The 27,649-nt window shown below is 43.1% G+C and overlaps 1 protein-coding gene across 2 annotated transcripts in view; it reads right to left on the bottom strand.

Moving 5' to 3' along the window:
* Positions 1-27,649, bottom strand: part of LOC126195406 (probable phospholipid-transporting ATPase IIB) — a 192,053-nt gene that overhangs the window by 117,970 nt on the left and 46,434 nt on the right. For both annotated transcript variants that reach the window (XM_049934000.1, XM_049934001.1), the window contains 7 exons: positions 27,039-27,183; positions 26,787-26,900; positions 26,322-26,480; positions 15,952-16,194; positions 13,102-13,290; positions 12,883-13,004; positions 12,568-12,790 (listed from right to left, as the gene is read on the bottom strand). In XM_049934000.1, coding sequence (XP_049789957.1) covers positions 12,568-12,790; positions 12,883-13,004; positions 13,102-13,290; positions 15,952-16,194; positions 26,322-26,480; positions 26,787-26,900; positions 27,039-27,183 — 1,195 coding nt within the window. The remainder of the gene's footprint in view (positions 1-12,567; positions 12,791-12,882; positions 13,005-13,101; positions 13,291-15,951; positions 16,195-26,321; positions 26,481-26,786; positions 26,901-27,038; positions 27,184-27,649) is intronic.

Below are 27,649 nucleotides of genomic sequence, written 5' to 3'. Positions count from 1 at the left end.
CAGCAAAATAAAACTCTGAAAATACTCTTTGGCAAATCTATGTTTTGTAGCAATGAAGTCAACTATGAAGTGTATGAGCTGACTACCATGTAATAAACAACAATTTCATTTAATCATAATCATATCAAATGTTTTCTCAACTAAACAAGTTTTATTCCATCACATGATTTTCCAACTGGGCAGGGACACTGTCTTTGGTAGAATTATACCTCCCCTGTTGTTGTTGCGGTCTTCAGTCCTGAGACTGGTTTGATGCAGCTCTCCATGCTAATCTATCCTGTGCAAGCTCCTTCATCTGCCAGTACCTTCTCAATCTGTTTAGTATATTCATCTCTTGGTCTCCCTCTACGATTTTTAACCTCCACACTGCCCTCCAATGCTAAATTTGTGATCCCTTGATTCCTCAGAACATGTCCTACCAACCGATCCCTTCTTCTTGTCAAGTTGTGCCAGAAACTTCTCTTCTCCCCAATCCTATTCAATACCTCCTCATTAGTTATGTGATCTACCCACTTAATCTTCAACATTCTTCTGTTGCACCACATTTCGAAAGCTTCTATTCTCTTCTTGTCCACACTATTTATTGTCCATGTTTCACTTCCATACATGGCTACACTCCATACAAATACTTTCAGAAATGACTTCCTGACACTTAAATCTATACTCGATGTTAACAAATTTCTATTCTTCAGAAACACTTTCCTTGCCATTGCCAGTCTACATTTTATATCCTCTCTACTTTGACCATCATCAGTTTTTTTGCTCCCCAAATAGCAAAACTCCTTTACTACTTTAAGTGTCTCATTTCCTAATCTAATTCCCTCAGCATCACCCGATTTAATTTGACTGAATTCTATTATCCCTCTTTTTGCTTTTGTTGATGTTCATCTTATATCCTCCTTTGAAGACTGTCGATTCCGTTCAACTGCTCCTCCAGGTCCTTTGCTGTCTCTGACAGAATTAAAATGTCTTCAAGCAAACCTCAAACTTTTTATTTCTTCTCCATGGATTTTGATTCCTACTCCGAATTTTTCTTTTGTTTCCTTTACTGCTTGCTCAATATACAGACTGAATAACATCAGGGAGAGGCTACAACCCTGTCTCACTCCCTTCCCAACCACTGCTTCCCTTTCATGCCCCTCAACTCTTACAACTGCCATCTGGTTTCTGTACAAATTGTAAATAGCCAACATTTCTACGGAATCCAAACTGATCTTCCCCGAGGTCGGCTTCTACCAGTATTTCCATTTGTCTGTAAATAATTCGCATTAATATTTTGCAGCTGTGGCTTATTAAACTGATAGTTCGGTAATTTTCACATCTGTCAACACCTGCTTTCTTTGGGATTGGAATTATTATATTCTTCTTGAAATATGAGGGTATTTCGCCTGTCTCGTACATCTTGCTCACCAGATGGTAGAGTTTTGTCAGGACTGGCTCTCCCTAGGCCGTCAGTAGCTCTAATGGAATGATGTCTACTCCCGGGGCCTTGTTTCGACTCAGGTCTTTCAGTGCTCTGTCAAACTCTTCACGCGGTATCGTATCTCCCATTTCATATTCATCTACATCCTCTTCCATTTCCATAATATTGTCGTCAAGTACATCGCCCTTGTATAGACCCTCTATATACTCCTTCCACCTTTCTGCTTTCCCCTCTTTGTTTAGAAATGGGTTTCCATCTGAGCTCTTGATATTCGTACAAGTGGCTCTCTTTTCTCCAAAGGTCTCTTTAATATTCCTGTAGGCTGTATCTATCTTACCCCTAGTGAGATAAGCCTCTACATCCTTACAATTTGTCCTCTAGCCATGCCTGCTTAGCTGTTTTGCACTTCCTGTCGATCTCATTTTTGAGATGTTTGTATTCCTTTTTGCCTGCTTCATTTACTGCATTTTTATATTTTCTCCTTTCATCAATTAAATTCAATATGTCTTCTGTTACCCAAGGATTTCTACTAGCCCTCGTCTTTTTACCTACTTGATTGTCTGCTGCCTTCACTACTTCATCCCTCAGAGCTACCCATTCGTCTTCTACTGTATTTCTTTCCCCCATTCCTGTCAATTGTTCCCTTATGCTGTCCCTGAAACTCAGTACAACCTCTGGTTTAGTCAGTTTATCCAGGTCCCATCTCCTTAAATTACCACCTTTTTGCAATTTCTTCAGTTTTAATCTACAGTTCATAACCAATAGACTGTGGACAGAGTCCACATCTGCCCCTGGAAATGTCCTACAATTTAAAACCTGGTTCCTAAATCTCTGTCTTACCATTATATAATCTATCTGATACCTTTTAGCGTCTCCAGGATTCTTCCATGTATACAACCCTCTTTTATGATTCTTGAACCAAGTGTTAACTGCGATTAAGTTATGCTCTGTGCAAAATTCTACCAGACGGCTTCCTCTTTCATTTATTAGCCCCAATCCATATTCACCTACTATGTTTCCTTCTCTCCCTTTTCCTACTGTCGAATTCCAGTCACCCATGACTATTAAATTTTCGTCTTCCTTCACTACCTGAATAATTTCTTTTATCTCATCATACATTTCTTCAATTTCTTCGTCATCTGCAGAGCTAGTTGGCATATAAACTTTTACTACTGTAGTAGGCATGGGCTTCATGTCTATCTTGGCCACAATAATGCGTTCACTATGCTGTTTATAGTAGCTTACCAGTACTCCTATTTTTTATTCATTACTAAACCTACTCCTGCATTACCCCTATTTGATTTTGTATTTATAACCCTGTATTCACCTGAACAAAAGTCTTGTTCCCCCTGCCACCAAACTTCACAAATTCCCACTATATCTAACTTTAACCTATCCATTTCCCTTTTTAAATTTTCTAACCTACCTACCCGATTAAGGGATCTGACATTCCACCCTCCGATCCGTAGAATGCCAGTTTTCTTTCTCCTGATAATGACGTCCTCTTGAGTAGTCCCCGCCTGGAGATCCGAATGGGGGACTATTTTACCTCCGGAATATTTTACCCATGAGGACGCCATCATCATTGAACCATACAGTAAAGCTGCATGCCCTCGGGAACAATTTCTCCTTGCTTTCAGCAGTTCGCAGTACCAGCACAGCAAGGCCGTTTCGGTTAGTGTTACAAGGCCAGATCAGTCAATCATCCAGACTGTTGCCCCTGCAGCTACTGAAAAGGCTGCTGCCCCTCTTCAGGAACCACACGTTTGTCTGGCCTCTCAACAGATACCCCTCCGTTGTGGTTGCACCTACGGTACGGCTATCTGTATCGCTGAGGCACGCAAGCCTCCCCACCAACGGCAAGGTCCATGGTTCATGGGGGGAGGTACCTCCCCTATCAGACCTTAATATTGTTCAGAAATGCTACACATTACTTCCGTACAACTCAAGATCTAAACAAATCTATTCATTTCAGAACTTTTATCTAATAATTCAAGTAAGGTTAGTAAATATTAATTAATAATGTTTGATACAAAAATAATGTACTAGTAATTACATTTGTTGAATGCTGAAAAAAGGATTGTTCATCACCTTTTAAGGATTATCTGTAATGAAACTTTTGAATTTTTTCAATGGGAGACGGGGAGGGAATGATATCAAATTGACAATTATTCGTAATATTGGATAAAGGTGTTAAGTAAAAGAAGCTTTTGTTTCCTATCAGTAGTATGCTACCTACCAATTGTACACACTATAGCTTTCATTCACTTTTATAATCACCTTCAATGGCAAAATGTCACTCACTGTTATGTGCCAACTTCAGACAAAAGAAATAGAACATCAAATTAAAAAAGAAACCGACAAGACAATAAACTTGTGTATGCACGTATACAAACATGGACACACATAGTACGGATCCAACAATAATAAACATGACCATGAGCACTCATACGGTCGTTTGTGGAGGTAGAGAGGGGAGGGGGGGGGGTCTTTCCCATGGGGTATGCATTATTTTTAGCATTTTGGAAAATGAATGGCAACTATTCAGCATTCAAGCTTTGGGGGGGAGGGGGGGGAGGTGGAGGGTGAAGGGGTGTAGCTCCCCCTTGCTCCTGGGTATAGGTGCCCTTGAGCATGACCACGGAATTGATCAGCTATACAAGTTTCATAGGTCTTCCAAGGCTAACAGTGTGACGGTGGTTTAATAAGCCTGGTAATAAAACAAGAAAAAATATTTGTTTTATAAGAAACTCACTTTCCTTCTTGAAATCATCTCCTTTAAGGGATATACACTTGGTCCAGCAATCTTCTAGCTTTTTCATACCATCGAAAAAATATAGTCTGTCAAACTCTGTAAAATACTCGTTGACTGCAACCATCACTTCCACATCTGACGAAAATTTCTTCCCAGCAAGATAAAGTTCCAAGTTAGGCAATGAGGAGAAGTTAATTGGGACCAAGCCTAGAGAATAGGATGGATGAGGAACCAATTCAAAACACAATTCAAAACACAATTCATGCACTTTCTTCATTTCTATCGCAAATGTGTGGGATGGTGCATTATCCAGATGAAAGTGGGCTTCCCCCCACCCCCACCCCCCCAACGTTGGTCTTTTTTTCAGCCAATGCAAATTTCAAATGATCCAGCAATGAAGCATAATACTGTTCTGCCTTTTTTCAAGTAATCTATGAGGATTAATCCTTGGGAATCCCAAATAAACAGTTGTCACCTCCTTACCAGCTGACAAAATTGTCTTTTCCTTATTTGGTGCACTTTCACCAGCCTTTGTCCATTGTTTTGACAGCCATTTTGACTCTGCTGTGTAATGATGGATCCAGGTTACATCAGCATTCACAAAAAGGCACAAAAGTCTTGCAGATTGTGATTAAATATAGCCCGACAGTGTGTTGAAATGTTGTGCCAGATGAGCTTTTGGTCGAGTGTGGGCAGTCGCAGCACCCACATCACACATAGCTCCTTCACAGCCAATTCGCTGTGCAGGATATTACACAGTCGCTCAATTGTGATGCCTACAGTGTCAGCAATCTTGTAAATTTTTGTTCAGCAGTCTTGCATTAACGTATCATGCACTTTGTCAATTGTTTCCTTTGTGGTGACCACAACTGGAAAGCTGCAAAGCACTTAGTCTTCAGGGCTTGTCCGACCATGTTCAAATACATTAATTCAAAAGTAAATGGTCTTCAACGATTGTGCATGGTCTGCATGAACTTCATACAATTCTGTTTTGATTTTATCACTTAATGAAACAGTCAAGTATGCAAATCATCATTTATTTAAAAATGATAACCAGTTTCGGCCTTTACTCTGGCCATTTGATTGGTGCAGCAGTCCGACCATTCATATGAAAATGTTTGACAACAGCACAAAATTCGGTTTTCTCAGTTTCAACTGCACTCAACAAACTGACCAATTCAGACAGGCGACAACACAAACCACAAGCTGCACATTGTTGAAATTTTATATACAGTCCTTGCAATAATTAACCCCCTCATTCAAGAGGGCACAACAAAAATGTTCCATTCTTTCTTGAAAATTTACCAGACTTATCAGCCATCCTTGTAAATGCAAGGAAAGGGGACAGGTTGCACTGTATGACTGCTGGCTATGCTGGTGGTGGTGGTGGTGGTTGGGATGTTTAAGGGGGACTAAACAGCTAAGGTCATCAGTCCCCCATTCCAAAAACAGGCGAGACGAAAATTTGCGGAGCAGGTAAAACCCCAAGGGGAAGGAGACTCCCCCCCCCCCCCCCCACGTACTGAAAGAACACAAAGGCAGCAACGAACACTACAGACAAGAAGAGTACAGATGAACACCAGACAGAAAGAAACAGAAGAAAAGAAGATGGCCGGAGACTGGTTGACTGACCTCGAGAACAAAAAAAAGGGAAAGAGTCAACCATCCGACTGCACACCAAAATCTGCAACCAATTATGAGAGACTCGAGGACAAGAGACACAGAAAGCGAAAGGTGCATGACCTCCCTAAATGGAACCATAAAAAGGACTACCAAAGATAAAATTTAAAACGTCGTCAGCCATGGAGGCATCGTCGCATAAAACCAAAGGCAAAGTGCCCAGGAGATTAAAAGACTGCCGGAGGCTGCGCAGCCGGGGACACTCCAACAAAATGTGGGCGATCGACAGCCGGGACCCACACCGACACGGGGGGATCCTGCTGACGCAAAAGATGGCCGTGCATCAGGTAGGTATGGCCGATGCGGAGCCGACACAGGACGACAGAGTCCCTGCGAGAAGCCCGCAGGGAGGACCGCCATACATTGGTCGACTCCTTAACAGCTCGCAGTTTATTCGGGGATGTCAGGCCACACCACTCATCATTCCACATCCCAAGCACCTGACGGCGCAACACCAACTGCAGATCACGAGCCGGGAGGCCGATCTCCAAAGCTGGGGCGTCTATCGCCCCTTTGGCCAGCCTGTCGACACGTTCATTCCCCGGGATGCCAACGTGACCTGGCGTCCAGACAAAGACCACCGAACGACCAGAGCGGGTAATAGCAGAAACAGACTCCTGAATAGATGATACCAGAGGAGAAGAGGTATAGCAGCGGTCGATAGCCTGGAGGCTGCTCAGGGAGTCTCTGCAGATGACGATGGACGTACCTCAGCAGGAACGCATATGCTCAAGAGCGTGCAATATGGCCACCAGCTCTGCAGTAAAAATACTGCAGCCAGCCGGCAAGGAGCGCTGTTCAATATGGGCAGCGTGAGCAAAAGTGTAGGCAGTACGACCATCAACCAGGGAACCATCAGTGTACACAGTCTCACAGCCCGAAAATGAGGCGAGGAGTGCAAGCAAATGGCGACGGAGGGCCACAGGCGGAACCGAGTCCTTGGGTCCCCGTGGCAAGTCCAGACGGACGGACGGCCGGGGCAGACACCAGGGAGGCGTAGGTGCATGGACCCGGAAGGGATGCAGATGGCGGCGAATCCGCAGCGGGGGAAACCCCGGCCTCCCACCAGTAGACTATCCACGGGGGGGGGGGGGGTAAGTTGCAGTCGCAGAGCTCATAGCAAAGTGCGCAGCAAGGTGTTCAGCAATGAGCAATGGTGACAGCATCCGTGCAGACAGTGCTGTCCAGGGCGATCCCAGGGACACCCACAGTGGTCCGGTATCCATAAATCCGCCAGATCCGGGACCACGCGAGTGAGGGGAAGACACGGGAACCCAAGGATGAGACATATCTCTCCCAGCACTCCTGCTTACGCCGTGCAATAAGACGATGGGCCAAGGCACGGAGCCTCTTCAAGGCGATGAGGGTCTCCAGAGACGGGTGCCGCCTATGACGCTGGAGAGCCCGCCTACAGTTGCGAATAGCCTCAGCAATCTCCGGCGACCACCAGGGTACAGCCTTCCTCCGAGGGAGTCCAGAAGAGCGGGGGATGGCAGCCTCGGCCGTAGAAATGATTGACGTGGTCAAGACACGGACCACCTCGTCAATGTCACCCTGTGGGGGAGACTCAATGGTGGCAGCGGAAGTAAAAGCTGGCCAGTCATCCCTGTTGAGAGCCCAGCGGGGCAGGCGCCCAGAAGAATGGCACTGGGGCAGTGACAAATAGATGGGAAAATGGTCACTACCACATAGGTCAGGATGCACTCTCCAGTGGAGGGATGGGACAAGTCCGGGGCTGCAAAGAGAGAGATCAATGGCCGAGAACGAGCCATGGGCCACACTGAAATGTGTGAGAGCACCGGTGTTCAAATGGCTAAGGTCGAGCTGAGCCAACACATGCTCCACGGCACGACCGCGGTCATCGAAGACAGTCCCACCCCATAGAGGGCTGCGGGCATTGAAATCGCCCAGAAGCAGCAATGGTGGCGGGAGTTGAGCCAGCAGCGCAGCCAAGACATGTCGGGGGAGCTCCCCATCCGGAGGAATGTAAACAGAGCAAACAGTAATAGCCGACGAGAGCTCAACCCTGGCAGCGACTGCCTCTAAAGACGTCAGAAGGGGTACTGGCGAGCTACAGACAGAGTGGTGAACAAAGAGGCAAACGCCACCTGACGCTCGTTGACAGGCAGCGCGGTTCTTATAGTATCCCCGATAACCGCGAAGGGCGGGGGTCCGCATTGCTGGAAACCAAGTTTCCTGCAGAGCAATGCAGAGAACAGGGGAAACATTCAGAAGCATCCGGAGCTCAGGCAGGTGGCGGAAATAACCGCCGAAGTTCCACTGGAGAATGGAAGCAGGAAGGGACTGGGAGGGCGTGAAGACGACAGAGAGGCAGACGGCGCCTCAGAGCGAACCGCCGCCACCGGGAGAGAGTCAGCTGCGTCCATAGGAAAGGCCCCCGAGGGTTCTGTGAGGGCGAGATCCGCGGCAGAGGCGAGAATCTCCACCTCATCCCCCGAGCCGGAACTAGTTACAACAGGCGGTACTGAAACCGCCGGAACGTCCTTCTTGGACACGTTCCGTTCCTTTTTCTCGTGTCTGTCCTTAGGGTTAGAGGGCTGGGAGAGCTTCTCTGAAGGAGCGTCGGAGGCTGACGACGACGCAGAAGCCCTACGACCAGCAGGTGGCGGAACCTTCAGCCACTGGCTGACATCGGGCTGGGTAGGAGAAGAAACGGAGGAAGGGAGAGCCCCGAGGGACCCCTTCCGCGAGAGAGGAACCGGCAGAGGCAACGCCGGCGGAGGAGGAGGGGGAGGGATCGAGCCCCCCCGGTTTTGGAGCAGATGTCACTCCCGAAGTAAGTGTGGGGGGAGCAACAGAAGAGGGTTTGCCCCCAACTGCTAAGGGGGCAACAGAGGAAGGCTTGCCCCAGACATGAGGGGGGGCAGACAGAGATGCACGGCCCCGAGGGCCCACTGAAGGCAGCACAGATGAGGCGACAACCGCCGCTCACGAGGGCGACGATAACGTGGCTGCAGCATAAGATGTTTGAAGGGAAGCAGGATACAACCTTTCAAATTTCAGTTTTGCCTCTCGATAAGTAAGCCGGTCCGGGTCTTAAATTCCATTATCTTCCGCTCCTTATGAAGAACGGGGCAATCCGGCGAGCATGGAGAGTGGTGCTCCCCACAGCTGACACATACAGGAGGCGGCGCACATGGGGAATCGGGATGAGAGGGGCGTCCGCAATCTCGACATGTGGCGCTGGATGGGCAACGGGAGGACATATGCCCAAACTTCCAGCACTGGAAGCACCATCGGGGGAGGGACGTATGGCTTGACGTCACAACGGTAAACCATTACCTTGACCTTCTTGGGCAATACAGCACCCTCGAAGGCCAAGATAAAGGCACCGGTGGCCACCCTGTTAGTCTTGGGTCCTCTACGTACACAACGTACAAAATGTACACCACGTCGTTCCAAGTCGGCTCTCAGCTCGTCGTCGGATTGTAACAATAGGTCACGATGGTAAATAATCCCCTGGACCATATTTAAGCTACTGTGGGGAGTGACGGTAACAGGGACGTCACCCAGCTTATCACACAAGAGCAACGCTCGTGACTGGGCTGGGGAGGACGTCTTGAGGAGGATGGACCCATTCCTCATTTTAGACAACCCCGCCACTTCCCCAAAGTTATCCTCCAGGTGTTCCACAAAAAACAAGAGGCTTCGTCGTAAGGAAGGAGTCACCATCAGTCCTGCTGCAGACAAGGTATTGTGGTAGGTAAGGCTCCTGCTTGGCACTAGATCTGCGTCCCTCCCACGGCGCAGCCAACGAGGGGAACGACTGAGGGTCATATTGCACAGCATCAAAGTCGACTCTGCCTCCCTTAGAGACGCTGGTGGCCGTGCGACCACCAGCTTGGTGTGATTTATTGCGCTTCATTGCGCCACATCCGCCCAGATGCCACCTACTTCGAACGAGGGCTCTCCCCAAGGGCGCCACCCAGCCAAAGCAACGGGTACCTGGCCGATATCCCGTTGCCCGGAGTCCCCGTGCCCCAGACAAGATGGGCACATACTCCTTGGCATGCGTGGGGAGGAAACAGCTCTGGCATCTGTAGTGCGATCCCTGCGTGGTCAGGGGGCTACCACCAAGAGGGTACATGACGACCCCACCACAACGGACAGGCTACCATGCTGGATTCTAGGTGTTGAAAGGGTCCACAGTTGTCGGGGGCGCTAAGAAGGGGATTGCACACAAGACGAAAGGAGGCAACCCAGAAGACGTTGGGTGTAAATCCCACCACACGACAATAGGTAGCATGCAAGATGGTGGTGCATGATGGACCAATAGAAAAACAGCACATAAGGCGTCCTTCCCCAAATGGCACGCACTAACAACGGAAATTTGGAAAAATGAAGGTCAAACCCAAGAGGGGCCATCACATTAAGGCCGAAACGTTTGAGACTCCTTTTAGTCGCCTCTTACGACAGGCAGGAATACCGCGGGACTATTCTAACCCCCGAACCCGCAGGGGATGCTGGCTATACTACTTGGGTACTTGATGACAGCTGTAGGCTGTTTCAGCATTTCAGATTTAGGAGTTGTTCAAAGATTCGAGGCTTACCATGAGTGTCAAAAGCAACATCAAGTTATTGATTCCAATTGAGGGTCTGTTTTCTGTCAGACCTGTGGCTCTAATTGCACGGAACTGTGAGGAACTCCTGGAATGTACACTGCACGTAGATAATCTTATCACCATTCCACACTATCTGCAGTGTACTACTAAGACTGGAACCACCAGGATTTAAATGTACATTCACAAGTACCCAAAACTTACAGTCACTAGTTTTCTTAGTTAACTGTTATGTCAAAGTCAGATGTTACAGACTGACTTCTTATTTCATTGGCAATGATTAGGTAATAATACTTAAGGTACTTTTGATAGAGGTCTTTGCCATCATCCACAGGCACCTTTGGAGCATATCCAATACAAAACAGTATAATGACGTGTGATAAACCTAGATGATGAGGTAATGATGACAGTCGTAAGATCTGCATCTCCTCTCGGGTAACACAATGGCAATGATTTGCATCCTGGCCACTATCCCAAGGTACCTGAGACCACCTCCACATATATTCTGCTGACCCACTCTTATTCTGCATGTAGTTGGTCACTGTCAATGCAATCTCCCATTTCTCCGCATTATATAAATGTTTGCAGTTTCGGGCGGTATAAAAACTTCTCTCTCAACACACATTTTCATCAGTGAAAGACAGAAAAGGGTCGGCATTACTGACAACAGTTGCAGTTAAGATCCTACACTTTCAATAGTTTCTATGCTCTGAGTGACATTCACCATCTTCCCACCCCTTCTTACCCTTCCTCCAATGATTCAACTCAGTAGCTCGTACAAACTTTTAAACATGTTCGACCTGAAACTTTCAGGATGCAAACTGTAAGCAGCACTGATAACATTCTTACATCAAAAACTGGAAAATCCCGGATGAAATTTAACAATATTATGAGAAGGAAAGTTGCTACTCAGTATATAGTGGAGATGCTGAGTCGCAAATAGACACAACAAAAAGACTCTCACAACTACTGTTTTCGGCCATTAAAGCCTTCATCAACAATACACGCGCGCGCGCGCCCACACACACACACACACACACACACACACACACACACACACACACACACACACGACTGCAGTTGTGCCTATCTGCAACTCAGCATCTCCGCTATATGGTGAGTAGCAACTTTTCTTCTCATAATATTGATAACATTCTTAATTATATACGTAAATGTCACTGAAAGTGGGTGCCAGCAAACAACAACATTTCGCATTCTATAACCACTCAGCAGCAGCCTGAATGGATGCCACACAGGTCCCACCGGTAGAATCTAGTTATCTAGTCCTCATCTGCAGCTAGGGTTACTCAGTCCTGCTGGGACCCCACTACCGTTTTCCTCCTTGGCCCAACCATGGGCGTCATGTCGATTCTGGCAGGCATTACGCGGCCAACAGACTGTTTGCACAATCCTGTATGTAACTGCTTTCATGACGACTATGGTAACAGAAGTAGCTGAGTCGTCAACAATTGAGGGCCTAATACACCACCAAGTGTGTCTGAGTTATTGTTTCACAATCATCAAAACTTTTGTTGCCACTTTTGCTACCCATTCATGACATATTCCTATTACACATGTCTGGAAAGAACCTCTTTCATTGTACCACTGATTACTGTCAGTACCTTTTGTTCAACTTATTTCTCTGTTATGGACTAGCTGTGTTACTTGTCTTTTCCTATGATTTCAATTCTGTGTCTATCCATCACCACATTCCTTCTCTGTGTTTCATATTAGCTTGTTTTCTTTCTTCCAAAATTCCATATAGTGAAAATTGATTTGCATTCCATATGCCAAAAACCAACATTCATATTTACAAGAGACTGTGGAGGAAACAGATGCAAGCCCCACTGATCATTCTTTGGATTACTCAAAAGTATATATTGCAAAATATGAATTTTTGAACAATTCAGTCTTAAATGGGTCCATCTATCGCACATCATTATGAGTGAAAGAGCATCATATTTATAATTACATTAACTGGGGAAAATCACTCTCCATTAATGCTATACTCACCATCTGAATGGGGTAATTCATATATATACTGGAAGTGATGAGCCAGATAACCTGTTTAATCTTTACTCTAGCATGCATCTGATTTTTATTGTATTCAGACTATATCATATAATTACCTCATCAAATGTTTCTGTGCCATATGAAACTGTTCCCAAGTGTAGTTTTTTAAATACCATCTCATTTTGTGTCAATGTACCAGTTTTATCACTAAGAAGATATGATATCCTTCCCAGTTCTTCGGGGATTGTTGTGGATCTCACAACAGTACCAGATATCTCACCATCACGCTGTATTGACCAAGAGTAAAAAGCTTTTCCCATGTCCAAGTTCACACGTAAGCTGTTGGGGAAGAGAAGTAGCAGTAAAGCAGTAGAGTTTGGTAGAAAACACTTGAAGTAGAACAGAATAATAAAAAATCTTAACAATAATACCTTATTGGAATTATGTATGAGAAGAGAAGAACAAAACGGAACATATAACGGTACCAAGGTCCACTGAATCCTTTCAGGCACATCATAACTAATGCCAGACCAATCACAGCGCAGAAAAGCACCTTGAAATATAAAAAAACAATTTTTTTCCCAAATGCATGTCAACAAGTACAAGTTGTATGTGGCACATTCAGAATAAGATATGAAAAGTTATTTCACCTTTGTTAACTGATTGATTTCCATATCAAGAAGACCAACTTTGCTACGAGGCTGAGAGTTGTTCATTACACTGCGTGTTTCTGACCCTGTGTAAATAACAACTCCAAGAGCAGAACCAGATGCAACAACACAATTTGCCCATAATGTATTCTCCACATCCAAACTGTCTTCACTGCCAAAGCCATCATGCTAAAACAAATATCAGTTACTAATAAAACTGAAATCAATCAATGGATCTACAATGTATCTTAACCTCTAGTTAATTATCGAGTTGAAGCTACTATCTCTTAAAGATTTTGCTATTCAATAGAATGTATCAAAAGTCAGCAGCATAGTTTCAAGAATAGACTCTTCACACACAGGAGAAGGAAAAAAGAACACAACATAAATCTAGAACGGTATAATTAGTGAGTAATACACGTATATATATTACAGAATACACACTGACATCATCAACACTGGCAACATGTTATAAAATCCATACTGCAAATAATCAAAACCCTCTGTGTAGCACATTCTGCAAGCAGAGATCTGATTAACTGCAGCAAGTCACACACACTAGAGACAGATCTACCTACAATAAAAGGTTTTCGCCAAATTTGTCATTTGAAATATGTGACATGATCTTAAAGTGACAGATACATATTTGGTTGCTACGGGCAATGTTTTTACATTGTGTAATAGTTTAAAATGGTAGTTGTCTTACATTCACAAATGAAGCTGTGGTAGTTAAGATCACGTACACATTTAATTTGATGAATTCTGAGGAGTGTGATGGGAAGCAAGACGAATGTGGGGAAGGTAGTTGCAATGAGCAGCAAAATCCTTCAGGCTGCCAACCATGGGAATGCATCCTTCATACCTGGCTTCTGATGAACATCTTCCATGTTTTAACTGCAATTCATCTAAACCTAAAAGTAGTCTGAATTGACCTGATTTTACAAATGAACAAATACTCAGGAATGGTATAGATTTCAACAAGAAACGAATGAAGCACGCTGTTGACCTAAAGTGGTGCAATTTCTGCAGATTCAGCATTAGGATCACATACTGTTGTCAGTCAATTTACTTAATGCTGTAAGAACAGCACATTATAAAGATTGATAATGGATGCAAATCACTCCATGACTGTTCGGAAATGTGAGTATACTTGTTTGCAGATTACAATCAGTACACACAGACAACACAACACTAATTTTATGTTAATGGCTGTTCATAAAGTGGAGGCCACAAAAACTTTGCAGCAAGAAGAAAATTTGATATAACAGAAGCGAATGTTCATTGGTGCCACCAGATGAAGAATAAATCAAAAATCGCCAGTTTTAAACAAACAAGTTCCTGCAGACAAAATCAGGGAAGACTTCATGAATTGGAACAGCAGGTTGTTCAGAACAACACAATGGGAAATATGCAATTGAGGCTTGCAAATACTCAAAAAATTATCCAAATGAAGACACTGGGGATAAAGAGAAATTTTCCTACTGGATGCATTGCAAAATTCAAAGCAAGCACAGGCTCGTGCACGTCACTGGTGAAAAGGGTGGGATTTTTGTTACTACGCAGAACAAGACTAGCTAAGTGACTTTTCATGGCATTCAACGAGGAACTACTTGCAATCAATGTCATACAATTTGTCTATACAAACAAATGCCTTGATTTTGTCTCTTAGAGCGTCCATTCTTTAAGTTTTGATACACTATGTGGACAACATCAACTTCAGAGTTATAGGTTTTCATAGACAAGCCAATGCAAAATACTGACATAAATTATTTACAGAAGGGTAGAAAAACTTGATAGAAACTGCCCTTTGGAAGATCAGTTCAGGTTCTGGAAAAGTGTAGTAACACGTGAGGCAACACTTATTTAAGAAGACAGGTTAAAGACAGATAAACCTATGTTTCTAGCATTTTTCGATTTAGAGAGACCTTTTGACACTGTTGGTTGGAATACGCACACTGATGGCAGTAGTAACAAAATAAAGGATTTGGAAAAGCATTTGAACAGAATGGATAGCGTCTAGAAAGGAGGTTATAAGATGAGCATCAACAAAAGTGAAACAAAGCAGTCAAAATTAGGTGATGCTGACAGAATTAGATTAGGAAATGAAACACAAAAATTTGTAGATGAGTTTTACTATTTAGACAACGAAATAACTGATGATGGCTGAATTAGGAAAATATAAAATGTAGATTGGCTAGATCAAGGAAAGCACTTTAAAAAATTCTTAACATCTAATTTAAGTTTTAGGTACACTTTTCTGAAGGAATCTGTCCAGAGTGTAGCCTTGTATGGGAGTGAAACATGGACAATAAGTAGTTCATGTAAGAACAGAAGTTTTTGAAATGTGGTGCTACACAAGAATGATGAAAATTAGGTTGGCAGCTGAAATAACTAATAATGAGGTACTGAATCAAATTATATATATTATAGCGCAACTTGACTAAAAGGAGGAATCTGTTGAGAGGTCACGTTCTGAGGCATCAAAAGGTAGGTGTGTGAGTGAGTGAGTGAGTGAGTGAATGTGGGAGGGGGGAAGGAGGGAGGGAGGGAGACCCAGGCATAAATATATAGTAAGCAGGTTAAAATGGAAGCACATTACACTAATTATTCAGAGATGAAGAGACTTATACAGAATAGACATGGAGAGCTGTGTCAAACCAGTCTTCGAACTGAAGACAACAACAACAATGAATGAACCCACTACACTGACTTTAGTCAGTGAATTTTCCATCATCCAAATAACATAAAATAGAACAGATGCACTGAAAACACTTATTCATAATACAGAGCATTATTTTGCTACAAGGTTTAAAATATGAAACTTATATAACATGTGAGAGGATTTCTTACCCTTGTGAAGGTCCCAATAAAGCTATGAATGTCTCTCTGTGGTTTTTCCACAAAAAGTGATGCCTTTATATCAAACAACTGAAAATCTGAATCTAGTTTCTGAGTTGCAGGCACTGCAAGTCGCAACTTCCAATCCGTCTCACCATCCAACTGGTCAGTGCGAACAAAGCACGCACCTGACCGTTCTGTTGTTCGCAATAAAACCAGGTCAGCTGGAACTCTTTGATCTTTTTCAACAACAATCTAAAAACAAACCATTTTAGAAGATTAGAAAAATGCACAACCACACAAAAAAAAGTCATATATTTACTTTGGAGTTAATAAATCTCTCTCTCATACACACACACAAAAGAGAGAGAGAGAGAGAGAGAGAGAGAGAGAGAGAGAGAGAGAGAGAGAGAGAGAGAGAGAGAGAGGCAGGAACAGAGGTTGACGTACGTGATTAGTGTCTCACAGGGAGGCAGCCAAGGTGGGTAACAAGCAATTTGGAGGGTGGCAGCCAGTTTTGCCTACTAGAAGTTTGGGAGGGACAGGTGGAAAATGCACAGGCTAGGTATCATGTAAAGCACTGGTGTCATGGCCAATGGGGAACAGCGACACAAAAGGCGACAGCCTCCCACATCAAAGATACTAATCCCTTTCTGCACACACTCCCCTCTCCCCCTTTACCTCCTGGATCCCTACTCATCACTATCGGCACCATTTCCATGTACACCAACATCCCTCATGCCCATGGCCTTGCTGCTCTCTAACACAGCCTCTTCTAATATCTTGCAGACACCAAACTAACTACCTCATTCTTTATATGCCTTACCAGCTGTATCTTGACACACTACTACTTTTCCTTTGAAGGTAAAGTATTCACACAAATCCATGCCACAGCCATCGGCACCTGCAGGGCATCCTCCTAAGCCAACCTGTTTATGGGCTATCTAGAGGAAACCTTCCTGGCCTCCCAAAACTCCCAACACCTAGTCTTGTTCAGTTTCATTGATGTATCTTCATGATCTGGACACATGATCAAGATAATGTACCCTCAATCCTTCACAACCTCAACACTTTCTCTCCCATTTGTTTCAGCTTGACCTACTGAACTTGCCACCTTCCTGGACGTTGACCTTCAACTCCATGATGGCTCCATCCATACCTCTGTCTACATCAAAGTCACGAATCATCAACAGCACCTGCATTTCGGCTGCTGTCATCCCTTTCACATCAAACAATCCATCCCATACAGCCTTGCCATCAGTGGACCTGTAGTGATGAGAACTCCCTTACCCAGCATCTCACAGAGGCCTTCACAGACAAGCAGTATAGCCCAGACCTAATTGTCAAATAGATTTCCTGTGCCATATGCTCCTACACCCTCAATCCTCCCACTACCTACAAAATCAGCAGCAAAGGAGTGCCCCCTAGTAACACTACTGCCCTGGAATGGAAGAGCTGAACCTATCCCTTGTCAGGGCTTTGACTATCAACACGTTGTGAAATGAGGCACATTCCGTCAAGTGGTGTTCTGTCACCCATCCAACCCACACAAAATCCTACTCCATCACTATATCCCATTACCAACCCCAAACCCTTGCCACAAGGATCATATTCCTGCGAAAGACCCACGTGCAGTACCTGCCCATTCACCAACTTGCACTGTCCGCAGCTCGTGGTCTTGCGGTAGCGTTCTCGCTTCCCGCGCACGAGGTCCCGGGTTTGATTCCCGGCGGGGCCAGGGATTTTCTCTGCCTCATGATGACTGGGTGAAAGCAGCCATGTCATATACAAACTCTGCTGCAAACACCATACAGCTTTTTTATGGCGGTATGACTACCAATCAACAGTGCACCAGGGTGAATGGTCACTGCCAAAACACTGACAAGAACAAAGTTGACTGCAATATGCAGCTCAGCACAACATGCTCAATTTCCACTGTTGCTTCACAACCCGAGCCATCTAGATCCTTTCCTCCACCACCAGCTTCTCTGAACTATGCAGATGGGATTTACCCTAGCAACACATCCTTCATTCGCGTAACTCGCATGGCCTCAATCTCCGGTAACCTACTGTCCCCACACCCACGACACAACAGTTGCCCTTCCTCCATTCTATCACCCCTCCCAATTCATGTCCCCATATCACCTTCAGTGTGCGATGCTTCCCTACTGGCTCTGACACTCATGTATCATATGCCTAGCCCATGCACCTGCCATTCATCCCTCTCACATTCTTAGCTGGCAAACTGGCTGCCTACCTCCGAGCTGCTAGTTACCAATTCCCAACTCCTCTTTCAGCGATATGCCTCTTTGTCCCTCACCCAGCCCACCTAACAATTCCCATGCCAACCTAGACCATCTGCTGAAATGCAGCACTGGCACTGTGTGTCCAGCTAACAACTTGTACGGACATAGGTTTTGTGTGTGTGTGTGTGTGTGTGTGTGTGTGTGTGTGTGTCAATCTAGCATGTTTTCTTTCTTTTTGTGAGCGCCTATTGAATAAATGTTTCTGCTTTTTGGTGAGTGGTTTCCTTTACTCCTAAAGTACATGGCACATTTACAAGGATTTTACAACCTTGGAATGATGCAGAAATTTATTGAGATACTTACACAGAATTGGTAGACACATTATTTTGTAGCAAGCAACAAGTTTCACATAAAAGTTTCTAAGTGCCTTTCTGGTTCTATGTGACTTATCTGTAATACAGCAAACATCCCACCATAATCAATTTCTTCCCACACTTGTTGCAGCAAATCAGGCATAACTTGTGCAACGGCAACATAGATTCAATTTTTCAGGTTGGCTAAACTGTTTGGTAGGGAAGAATGTAAACATGCTCTTTAATGAAACCCCAAGAAAAAAAAAGTTAAGTTATATCAAGCCTGGGGTGGCCATGCAATTGGCCTTTCATGGCCAATCCACTGACCTGGGAAAAGATTTTTCAGGAAACCTTAATTTTCCATGAGGAAAAGAGATGGTGGAGAGTTTTTCTGGTAATAAACCACCTCACATCAGCGATTTTCATCGACCTGTGGAATTAAAAAGTTTTCAAGCATATCAAGATACACAATACCATTGGCAGTTTTCTCCACAAAGAATAAAAGGGCCGTGAACTTTCTTTGCTAAACGTACAAAACGCATTAACTTTGGGGCTTCCGTGAACGTGTTCCAGGGTTGCATGTGAATTTACGCCAACAGCTGTTACAGAGTTTCTTTAAAGAAACCAAAGCACACAGCAAGCAAGCTTCATACAAGTGAAAGTAGCAATTTCAATAGTGCACTATGCTGGCATTCCTTGTGGTGGAATGGGGCACTGATGCACTTCGTGAATCAAACTTGAGGTTGTTTGCTACAAAATGACAAATCTACTGATTCTATAAGTTACATCAATAAATTTCTATATCATTCCAAAGTTGTAAAGCCCTTTTTGACTCACCCTGTTTTTATATTCTACCAGAACTTTCCTATAAAGAAATATTTACTCTCTCTCTTACAGGACCATACAGCCTTTAACTGTTACTGTAAAACTGTACATAGTAATTACCATCTTCTTTGATTGGCTTTAAATTTGGATCAGAACTATTTTGGAGTATGCATGAAGTATTTGGCTCCAAACATTCTTATATGCTTTAATGATGTTTCCCTTCCAAACTACTTCTCCTATGCTATTTTACTACAATCTGACTTACACAGACAGTGATCTAATGATGGACTGTTGACTGCTGTGTTGACAGTTTCTGCCCAAAGTGTCTCAAAAAGGCCAGAAATGAGAAGTATTATGCAAGTGCTTTCCATTACAAATCTGATGTCAAGTTCAGTTTCACCATTCTTTTCTGATGAGTATGGTGTACTGGTTTCAGAGATAAAAAAAGTTGATTCCTCCAAATGAAATGTATGGCATATTTCCATATACATCAACCTCAACAAATTTTTCTGGAGAACAGGCGTGGGCCTGCAAATTTGATCTAAATTTCTCCCTGACATGAATCACAAAAGAATTCGCTTAAATTTCGAAACAAACCCACTCAGCCATTTCTTCAGCTTCTTGAACTTTATAGGTCTCAAACTTTTGTGCAGTAGGAGAGCTAAGCCAGATGTTTTATTTACTTGTTCAATAACATCCATACAAAACAATGTCCTGTGACATTTTCAGTTTATATACCTATTGCTACTGGCCTCTCACGAAATACCTCAACATTACTTTTGTTAAATGTGATTTTTATATCTTTACTGGATGTTTCTCCCACTGAAAAATTATTTTTCCCCCTTCAAACCAAGTACATATGTATTTTCCAGTATACAATGTTCCCATACATTGAAACTTCCTGGCAGATTAAAACTGTGTGCTGGACCAAGACTCAAACTCGGGACCTTTGCCTTTCGTGGGCAAGTGCTCTACCTACAGAGCTACCCAAGCATGACTCATGACCCGCCCTCACAACTTCAATTCTGCCAATACCTCATCTCCTACCTTCCAAACTTCACAGAAGCTCTTCTGCGAACCTCGCAGACATAGCACCCCTGGAAGAAAGGATATTGCGGAGACATGGCTGAGCCACAGCCTTGGGAATGTTTCCAGAATGAGGTATTCACTCTGCAGTGGAGTGTGCCATGATATGAAACTTCATGGCAGATTAAAACTGTGTGCCGGGCCGAGACTCAAAGAGCACTTGCCCGCGAAAGGCAAAGGTCCCACGTTCGAGTCTTGGTCCGGCACACAGTTTTAACCTGCCAGGAAGTTTCATATCAGTGCACACTCCGCTGCAGAGTGGAACTCTCATTCTTCCCATATATTATTTACTAGTGCATTTAACTTGATTGGTCTAATTAATACCTTCGGCACAGACAACTGAATTATCTCCTATATGGACAGGTACTTCAAACCTCACTAGTAGTTTAAATATTGAACATCATTCCTTGCCTGAGGTCATGGGTTTCGACGCAGCACTATCAGTAAGTCAAACATCATGCTTAAATTGCTTTGGAGAGCATCGACTTTCATCCTTTTTGTGATTTACCTTAACAGCAGCAAATGGCAGAGGGTGCGTCATGTATCATAACAATCCCCCCCTCTTTCCTATACCACTCACAAATGGTGCACAGAGAGTACCACTGTCAGTATGAATCCTCATAAGCAATAATTTCAATGATTTTACTACCACGCTCATTTTGTGAGATGTATGTGGTGAATCAGTAATACACTGCTTCAATGTTCTTGGAATGTATATGCTTGAAATTTAAGTAGTAAAACTCTGTTATGTGCACTGCCATTATTATAGCGTCTACCAATGGAATTTGATGACATCTCCGTTATGCATTTGTGCCTAATAAATAAACCAGTGCCAAAAAGTGCCTCTCTTCTTTAGATCTGCTGCATCTCCTCTAGTGAGCATACAATACAAGGTCCCAAACTCATTACAATTATAAAAGTAAAACACAAAGCTGGGCACCTACACTTCCAAATGGTACCAAAGAACAATATAGGCCTAAACTGTTTCCAGAAGACAATTTGCCCCTGAATCCAGATCTAATTTCACAACTTCCATACTAGCCTTATGTTTTCATGCAATAATAAGAACCATGCATAAAATTATTTCCTGTGATACTTTGCCTCAAGAACAGAATTTCATTATAACCAGGAATAGTTGGAAAACATTGCAATAATCCATGTGGCTTGACAATGCTTTTCTATCTCATAAATGTCCTGGTTGAGCCATTTTCCATGTTTATCACTAACAGCACCAATGTTATCTGGGAAGAAATCCAAATGATCATTCAAGAAATGTAGTTTAATTGATATGTTATAACCGATAATGTGGTATGTCTCAGTAGTTCTAGTGCAAAATCATGAAAGTTTTCTGCCTTACAGCTGCCTAAAAAGTTCTTGCAGAAACTAGTGAAAGACAGCCATGCCATTCTTTCATCATAATTAAAAAAGCCATTCAGCAGACATTAATATTTTAACTTTCAGCCCTACAATCATCCATTCTTTTATTGTTGCTTCATTGATCCTTAGAAACTACTGCTGCAAGTACATGAATCCATGTGAAGTTTTGAGTATGGCTTTCACTAAGATTCTTATAAAACCTAATTTAATTACCAGTAAAAACAGACAGATGTCTTTGGGCTCAATTATGACTCATTTTCCGTGTACCATCTTCATTTCCTGGATCTAGACGTCTGAACTAAGGGTCATGTGTCATAATTCTTTGTAAATAATTTGATTATCTATCAACAATTAAATCTGCAGAATATTGGAATCATGCCACAGAAGAATAATCAGTGTACCGCATTTTCAATGATTTTGATAGATAGAGAGTTGTATGTCAAAAGAAAACTGACAGTCAAAAATTGATTTCATTTTCGAATTCAGCATCCATGACTTAAACTACTCACTTTTTATTAAAATGTTTGACCAGTGTTATCAATATTAAAGAACTGATCAAACGAGTAGTTGGAAGCTGCTTCTTTTGTCAGTGAATTTTAAGTTCTTAGAATTCTTCCAACGAATCATAGCCTATCATTTATTTTCCCTACGACTAGTTCCTTAAGGTTGTTCCACTTTTGGATGCTCCTACATACAGGAGTTGGACAAAAATATGGAAACACTGCAAGAAATGCATGCTTGAACATAAATGCAAATGCTAGCCAAACCTACAGGTTGCGCTATTGTATTTGACCACAAAAGGCACCTCTGTAATTTCCTCAATCCATTTTAAGTGTCAGTTGTGGTCAGAAGAGTGTTCTGTGAAGTTGCTAGTGTATTATGTCGGAGTTACACGACTTCAAACATGGGAAAATTGTTGGCGTTGGTGTCATGGGGTTTCGGTAACTATGGGAGCCAAAGTGGTCAGTGTTTCAAGAGGCACCATATTATCAAATATTTATACTGCACAAGGGAAAGTGGCAAATCGTTATCGAAGCCTCAACACACATGAAAGATTCTGCTGAGCCATCATTACAGACGGTCACTGAAGAGGATTGTGATGAAAAATGAAAGGACAATAGCTGCAAGTTACTGCAGAACTGAATTTTGCACTGGCAAATCATCAGCACAAAAAAACAACACGAAATAAGTTCCATAAGCAGGAAATTGCCGAGTTTATGCCCCAGGAGTGAAACAGGTGAGGGTTTGGCGATAATTTGGGCAGCAATATCATGGTATTCCATGAGCCCCATGGTTACTCTGCAAGTTCGCTTTACTGACAAGGATTATGTGATCACTTTCGTTCATCAGATGCATCCCATGATACACTGTTTGTTTCCCAACAGTGATGTCGTGTTCCAGGATGACAGGGCTCCAGTTCACACAGTCTGCAATGTTCAGAACTGGTTTTGTGCATAAGAAGGTGAATTGTCCACTCTCCCCTGGCCACCAAAGTCACCAGAGCTCACTGATCACTATACACCTCTATCACTGTTACCCGAACCTGCCAATATTTTGCTGGAAGAATAGTACAAGATTCGCTTTAAAATAATACAGAACCTGTACTGATCCATTCCGAGGTGACCAGAAACTGATTTGAACGCCAATGAGTTTCCCGCAATGTATTAAGGATGGTAACGTGTTGTGTTTCTGGTTTTTCCTTATTTTTGGCCCGCCCTATATTTTATGATTGTTTACCAACAGTATAATCAAATTTTTCCCCCTTTTGGACTTTTTTTGTTTGGGGTTTAAGGGCACTCAACTACTGAGGTCATTAGTGCCCAGTCACAATTGTTAGAGCACATAGAATCTAGTAAAACTCAAGGGGGGGGGGGGGGACACCAGAAAGTTCTTACAAAGATGCAGATAAAATAAGTGAAAGAGTTAGATGTCTTTGGACAATCCAGTCAAAGTAATGAAACGAAGAACACGAGCAGCGGCTCGAGCGTCATCCGCTAAAATATCCTGTAAAGTAGATGGCAGAGACAGGACAACACGAGATTGACTAAAACGGGGACACGACAATAAAACATGGCGCACTGTTAATGCATGACCACAAGGGCACTGCGGGGCTGGGTCACCGGAGAGCAGGTAGCGGTGGCTAAACCGGCAATGCCCAATCTGCAACCTGGTCAGAAGGACCTCTTCTTGCTGAGATGGTTGGGAGGAGGTTGTCCAAGCAGTTGGGAACGCTTTTACTGCCCGGAGCTTGTTTCCTTGAAGTGAGGACCAAGTATCCCACCACAAGGACACAAGCCTCTTACAAACAACCCCACGAACGTCAGATGACGGGACACAATGGGAGGCTGGCCGAGGCAGGAGGACTGCAGCCTTGGCTGCAGCATCAGCAGCCTCATTCCCAGGCACTCCTACATGGCTGGGAACCCACAGAAAGCTGACAGGAGAGCCACCCTCAGCGAAAGAATGGAGGGACTGCTGGATCCGTTGCACCAAGGGATGGACTGGATATGGAGCTCCAAGGCTCTGAAGAGCACTGAGTGAATCAGAGCAGAGTACATACGATGAATGGCGGTGGCGGCAGGCATACTGAACGGCCTGATGGAGAGCAAATAGCTTGGCCATAAAGCTGGAACACTGGTCGAGGAGCCAGTATTTTAAGGGTGACGGCCCCGACGACAAAGGCACAGCTGACACTGTGGTGTCACCGCTAGACACCACACTTGCTAGGTGGTAACTTAAATCGGCCGCGGTCCTGTAGTACATGTCGGACCCGCGTGTCGCCACTGTGGGATCGCAAACCTAGCGCCACCACAAGGCAGGTCTCGAGAGACTGAGGAGACCTCGTCCCCAGTTGTACGGACAACATAGCTAGCGATTGGACGTGCTAAGCCTTGCTCTCATTTGCCGAGAGATAGACAGTAGAATAGCCCTCTGCTAAGTTAAATGGCGACCACCTAGCAAGGCGCCATTTGTATCAGTGCCAATAGCTTACGAGTATGCAGGAGAGATGTATTCCAACAAGAGAATAAAGTTAAGTATTAAAAAAGCTACGTATTTTTCTTTAGTGCATTTATAAGTCTCATGTTCCAGACTTCACGCCCGTCTGCGTTAGCCTTGCGTGCCCTATCGGCTACAGCATTGTGTCTGGGCTGTATGGTCTAGACACAACAGACACCATCGTCAGTTTTGGAGCCATCAGTGTAAATAAAGGTGTGACTGGCAAGTCGCGCAAGAGATCTCTGCCCAAACTTTAAATATGTCTGCTTGTGTCTGTATATGTGTGGATGGAATGACTCCTTACCCTCTCCCTTAAAACCCACATCCTTTCGTCTTTCCCTCTCCTTCTCCTCTTTCCTGATGAGGCAACAGTTTGTTTCAAAAGCTTGAATTTTGTGTGTGTGTTTGTGTGTCTATCGACCCGCCAGCGCTTTCGTTCGGTAAGTCACATCATCTTTGTTTTTAGATATATTTTTCCCACGTGGAATGTTTCCCTTATTCAGTTTGCTTAGTTAATATGAGACTGATCTCATACTGGTAATCACATTGCTGCAAATGTTCTCAAATCACTTGTGATTCCTTAACTCCTCGTTCTTTCCAAATACTTCACTGCTTGCACAAATTTGGGATATTGGCTCACATAAATTAAAACTCTTTCCACAATTTTACTGAAATATGTATGTATCATCAACACATTTGTCATTAATACTCTTTACACTCCCAAAGGCCGGTCCACACACAATGATATGCTTGGGCAGATATCTGCACAAATGTCTAATTGTTGTAATTTCCTGCCCGCATACTCCAACTTGTCTGTGCAGATGTGATTTGAGCCCACAGACTTGAGCAAGTTTGCTCAAATCTTCAACTCCAACTTACAGGTTTGCTCACGTCATACCTGTGCAAATCTCCCGTTCACATGCTACAATCTGTCTGCACAGATTTGATGTGCACAGACATTTGGGAAACCAGACTGTTATGTGTGGATGGGCCTTAACACTGTGACAGACCTAAACATAGTTCCTCTTATTAAATGCTGATCATCAACACACAACTGTTTAAAGTGAAAGAGTGATCTAACATTTCTTCCCTCCCTCTTACAGCCAACTGCTTGGACAAATACAAAAATATACTGCCTAGTTAACTTTACACTAAATACACCAGTGCAGTAACAATCATAGCAGTATCCAAATGATCTATGTTCACATCTTTACAAAGGACGTATTCTAATGCCTAGCTATCATCATTATTTTGTAACTGCCAACTATATTTATGAATAAAAATCCTGTAATGAAACTACCCTTTGGACTACTTTAACATTGAAGTCATTGCCCATGCTCATCTGCAAAAACACAAATTGCATCTTTCCTTCCCCCTTAAAAAGTAACCATTACATTTCCTCAACATTTTAGAATAGTATTCCATGAAATACAATGATTTCTAGGTCTCTTACACTACGAAACAATATACAGTTCAGAACAACACTTTTCTTACTTACCAAATCACCAACACGTAATTTAGAGGATGGTACTAGTTCAGGTGTGTCTCTACCTCGAACAAGACGCCTGTAGCGTTGACTGTTTACTTCCTTGTCCCTTTGATGACGTCTGAAGTCATCTATTGCTTCACGGCAAATTGTAACGGTTAGGACAAAACTCTGTCACAAAGAGAGAAACTGGTGACACCTAACTCCGCAAGTGACACATAGAGAGGAAAAGAAACAATCTTAAGTGCTGAACATCCACTCAATACAATCTTCTTATAAACGGAATACAATAGGATGAGAAACAAAATAATCCCCTTGTTTTATTTAAAGAATCACTCTTGAATTTGACTGAAATGACTTAGAAATTAATCTAATGGTCTGTTCTGAAAAGTGTGTCATGTGAAAAAATATGGATAATTCTGAAAGTCCTTAATTCATAAGCAACACAGCATACAAAAATAATAAAGTAGAACTTACCAGAGGGCCCCAGTATGTGTAAAGATAACCAATCCTTATGTCTGGAATGAACTGACTGGTAGCCATTATCAAAAAATACAAGTTGAGAAAGAACTTGAACTGCTGGAACAACACCTGGAATGGAAGTGCTGCTTTTAATTTGAATTCAGGTGGCAGTATTCCTATAGAATGTTGAGTACAATAAACTTAAGTTGTAATTACAGTGGCCTACCAAATTTGTAATTAAAACAAGTAAACAAAGTGGCGTCCTACCAATGGCAAGAATGTGACAATATTGTACTTCTGATTGCGAATAACATTTGCTGGAAATTTTTCTGTACTTGTTCTTCCAACTACTATAGTCCTTGGTTTCAATTCTCGTTCTCTGCAACATCGTCTCCACATCGAATGGCAGCATCTAAAATAACAAAATTAGTTGGTATAAAATATGCACCACAACCATAAAAAATAAATAATGAGTAAGATAATCATTTTTATTCTGTGCAATTTCCATCAATTCTCCGGTGTTCTACTCGGAAATCAGAATGAAAATGGTATTCGATGTCTGTAATTAGGCACTGAGTTTCTATGACAGTGTGCATGAATCAGTATTGTAACACTCGGGAGTGGAAACACACGGCAAAATCAAACTAACTCATTGCAAACTAAATTGTCATTTATGTATTACTTTGCGGTCTTAGCCTACCCTTACTCGAAAATCTCGTTTGCTGTTTGAAAGTTGTAATAGTACAATTTAAGAACTTATACACTGGTGGCGAGCTAACCTTAGCTGTCAAATGCAACTTATTAATCTAGGTACTTGAGGTTATTTTTAAGAGTTACAATAATATTATTATGACTTCCAACCCACTAAAATATTGTAC

This window comes from Schistocerca nitens, chromosome 7 (genome assembly GCF_023898315.1).
Source record: "Schistocerca nitens isolate TAMUIC-IGC-003100 chromosome 7, iqSchNite1.1, whole genome shotgun sequence".
Lineage (NCBI taxonomy): Eukaryota > Metazoa > Arthropoda > Insecta > Orthoptera > Acrididae > Schistocerca > Schistocerca nitens.
This window is presented reverse-complemented; position numbering and strand designations above follow the sequence as displayed.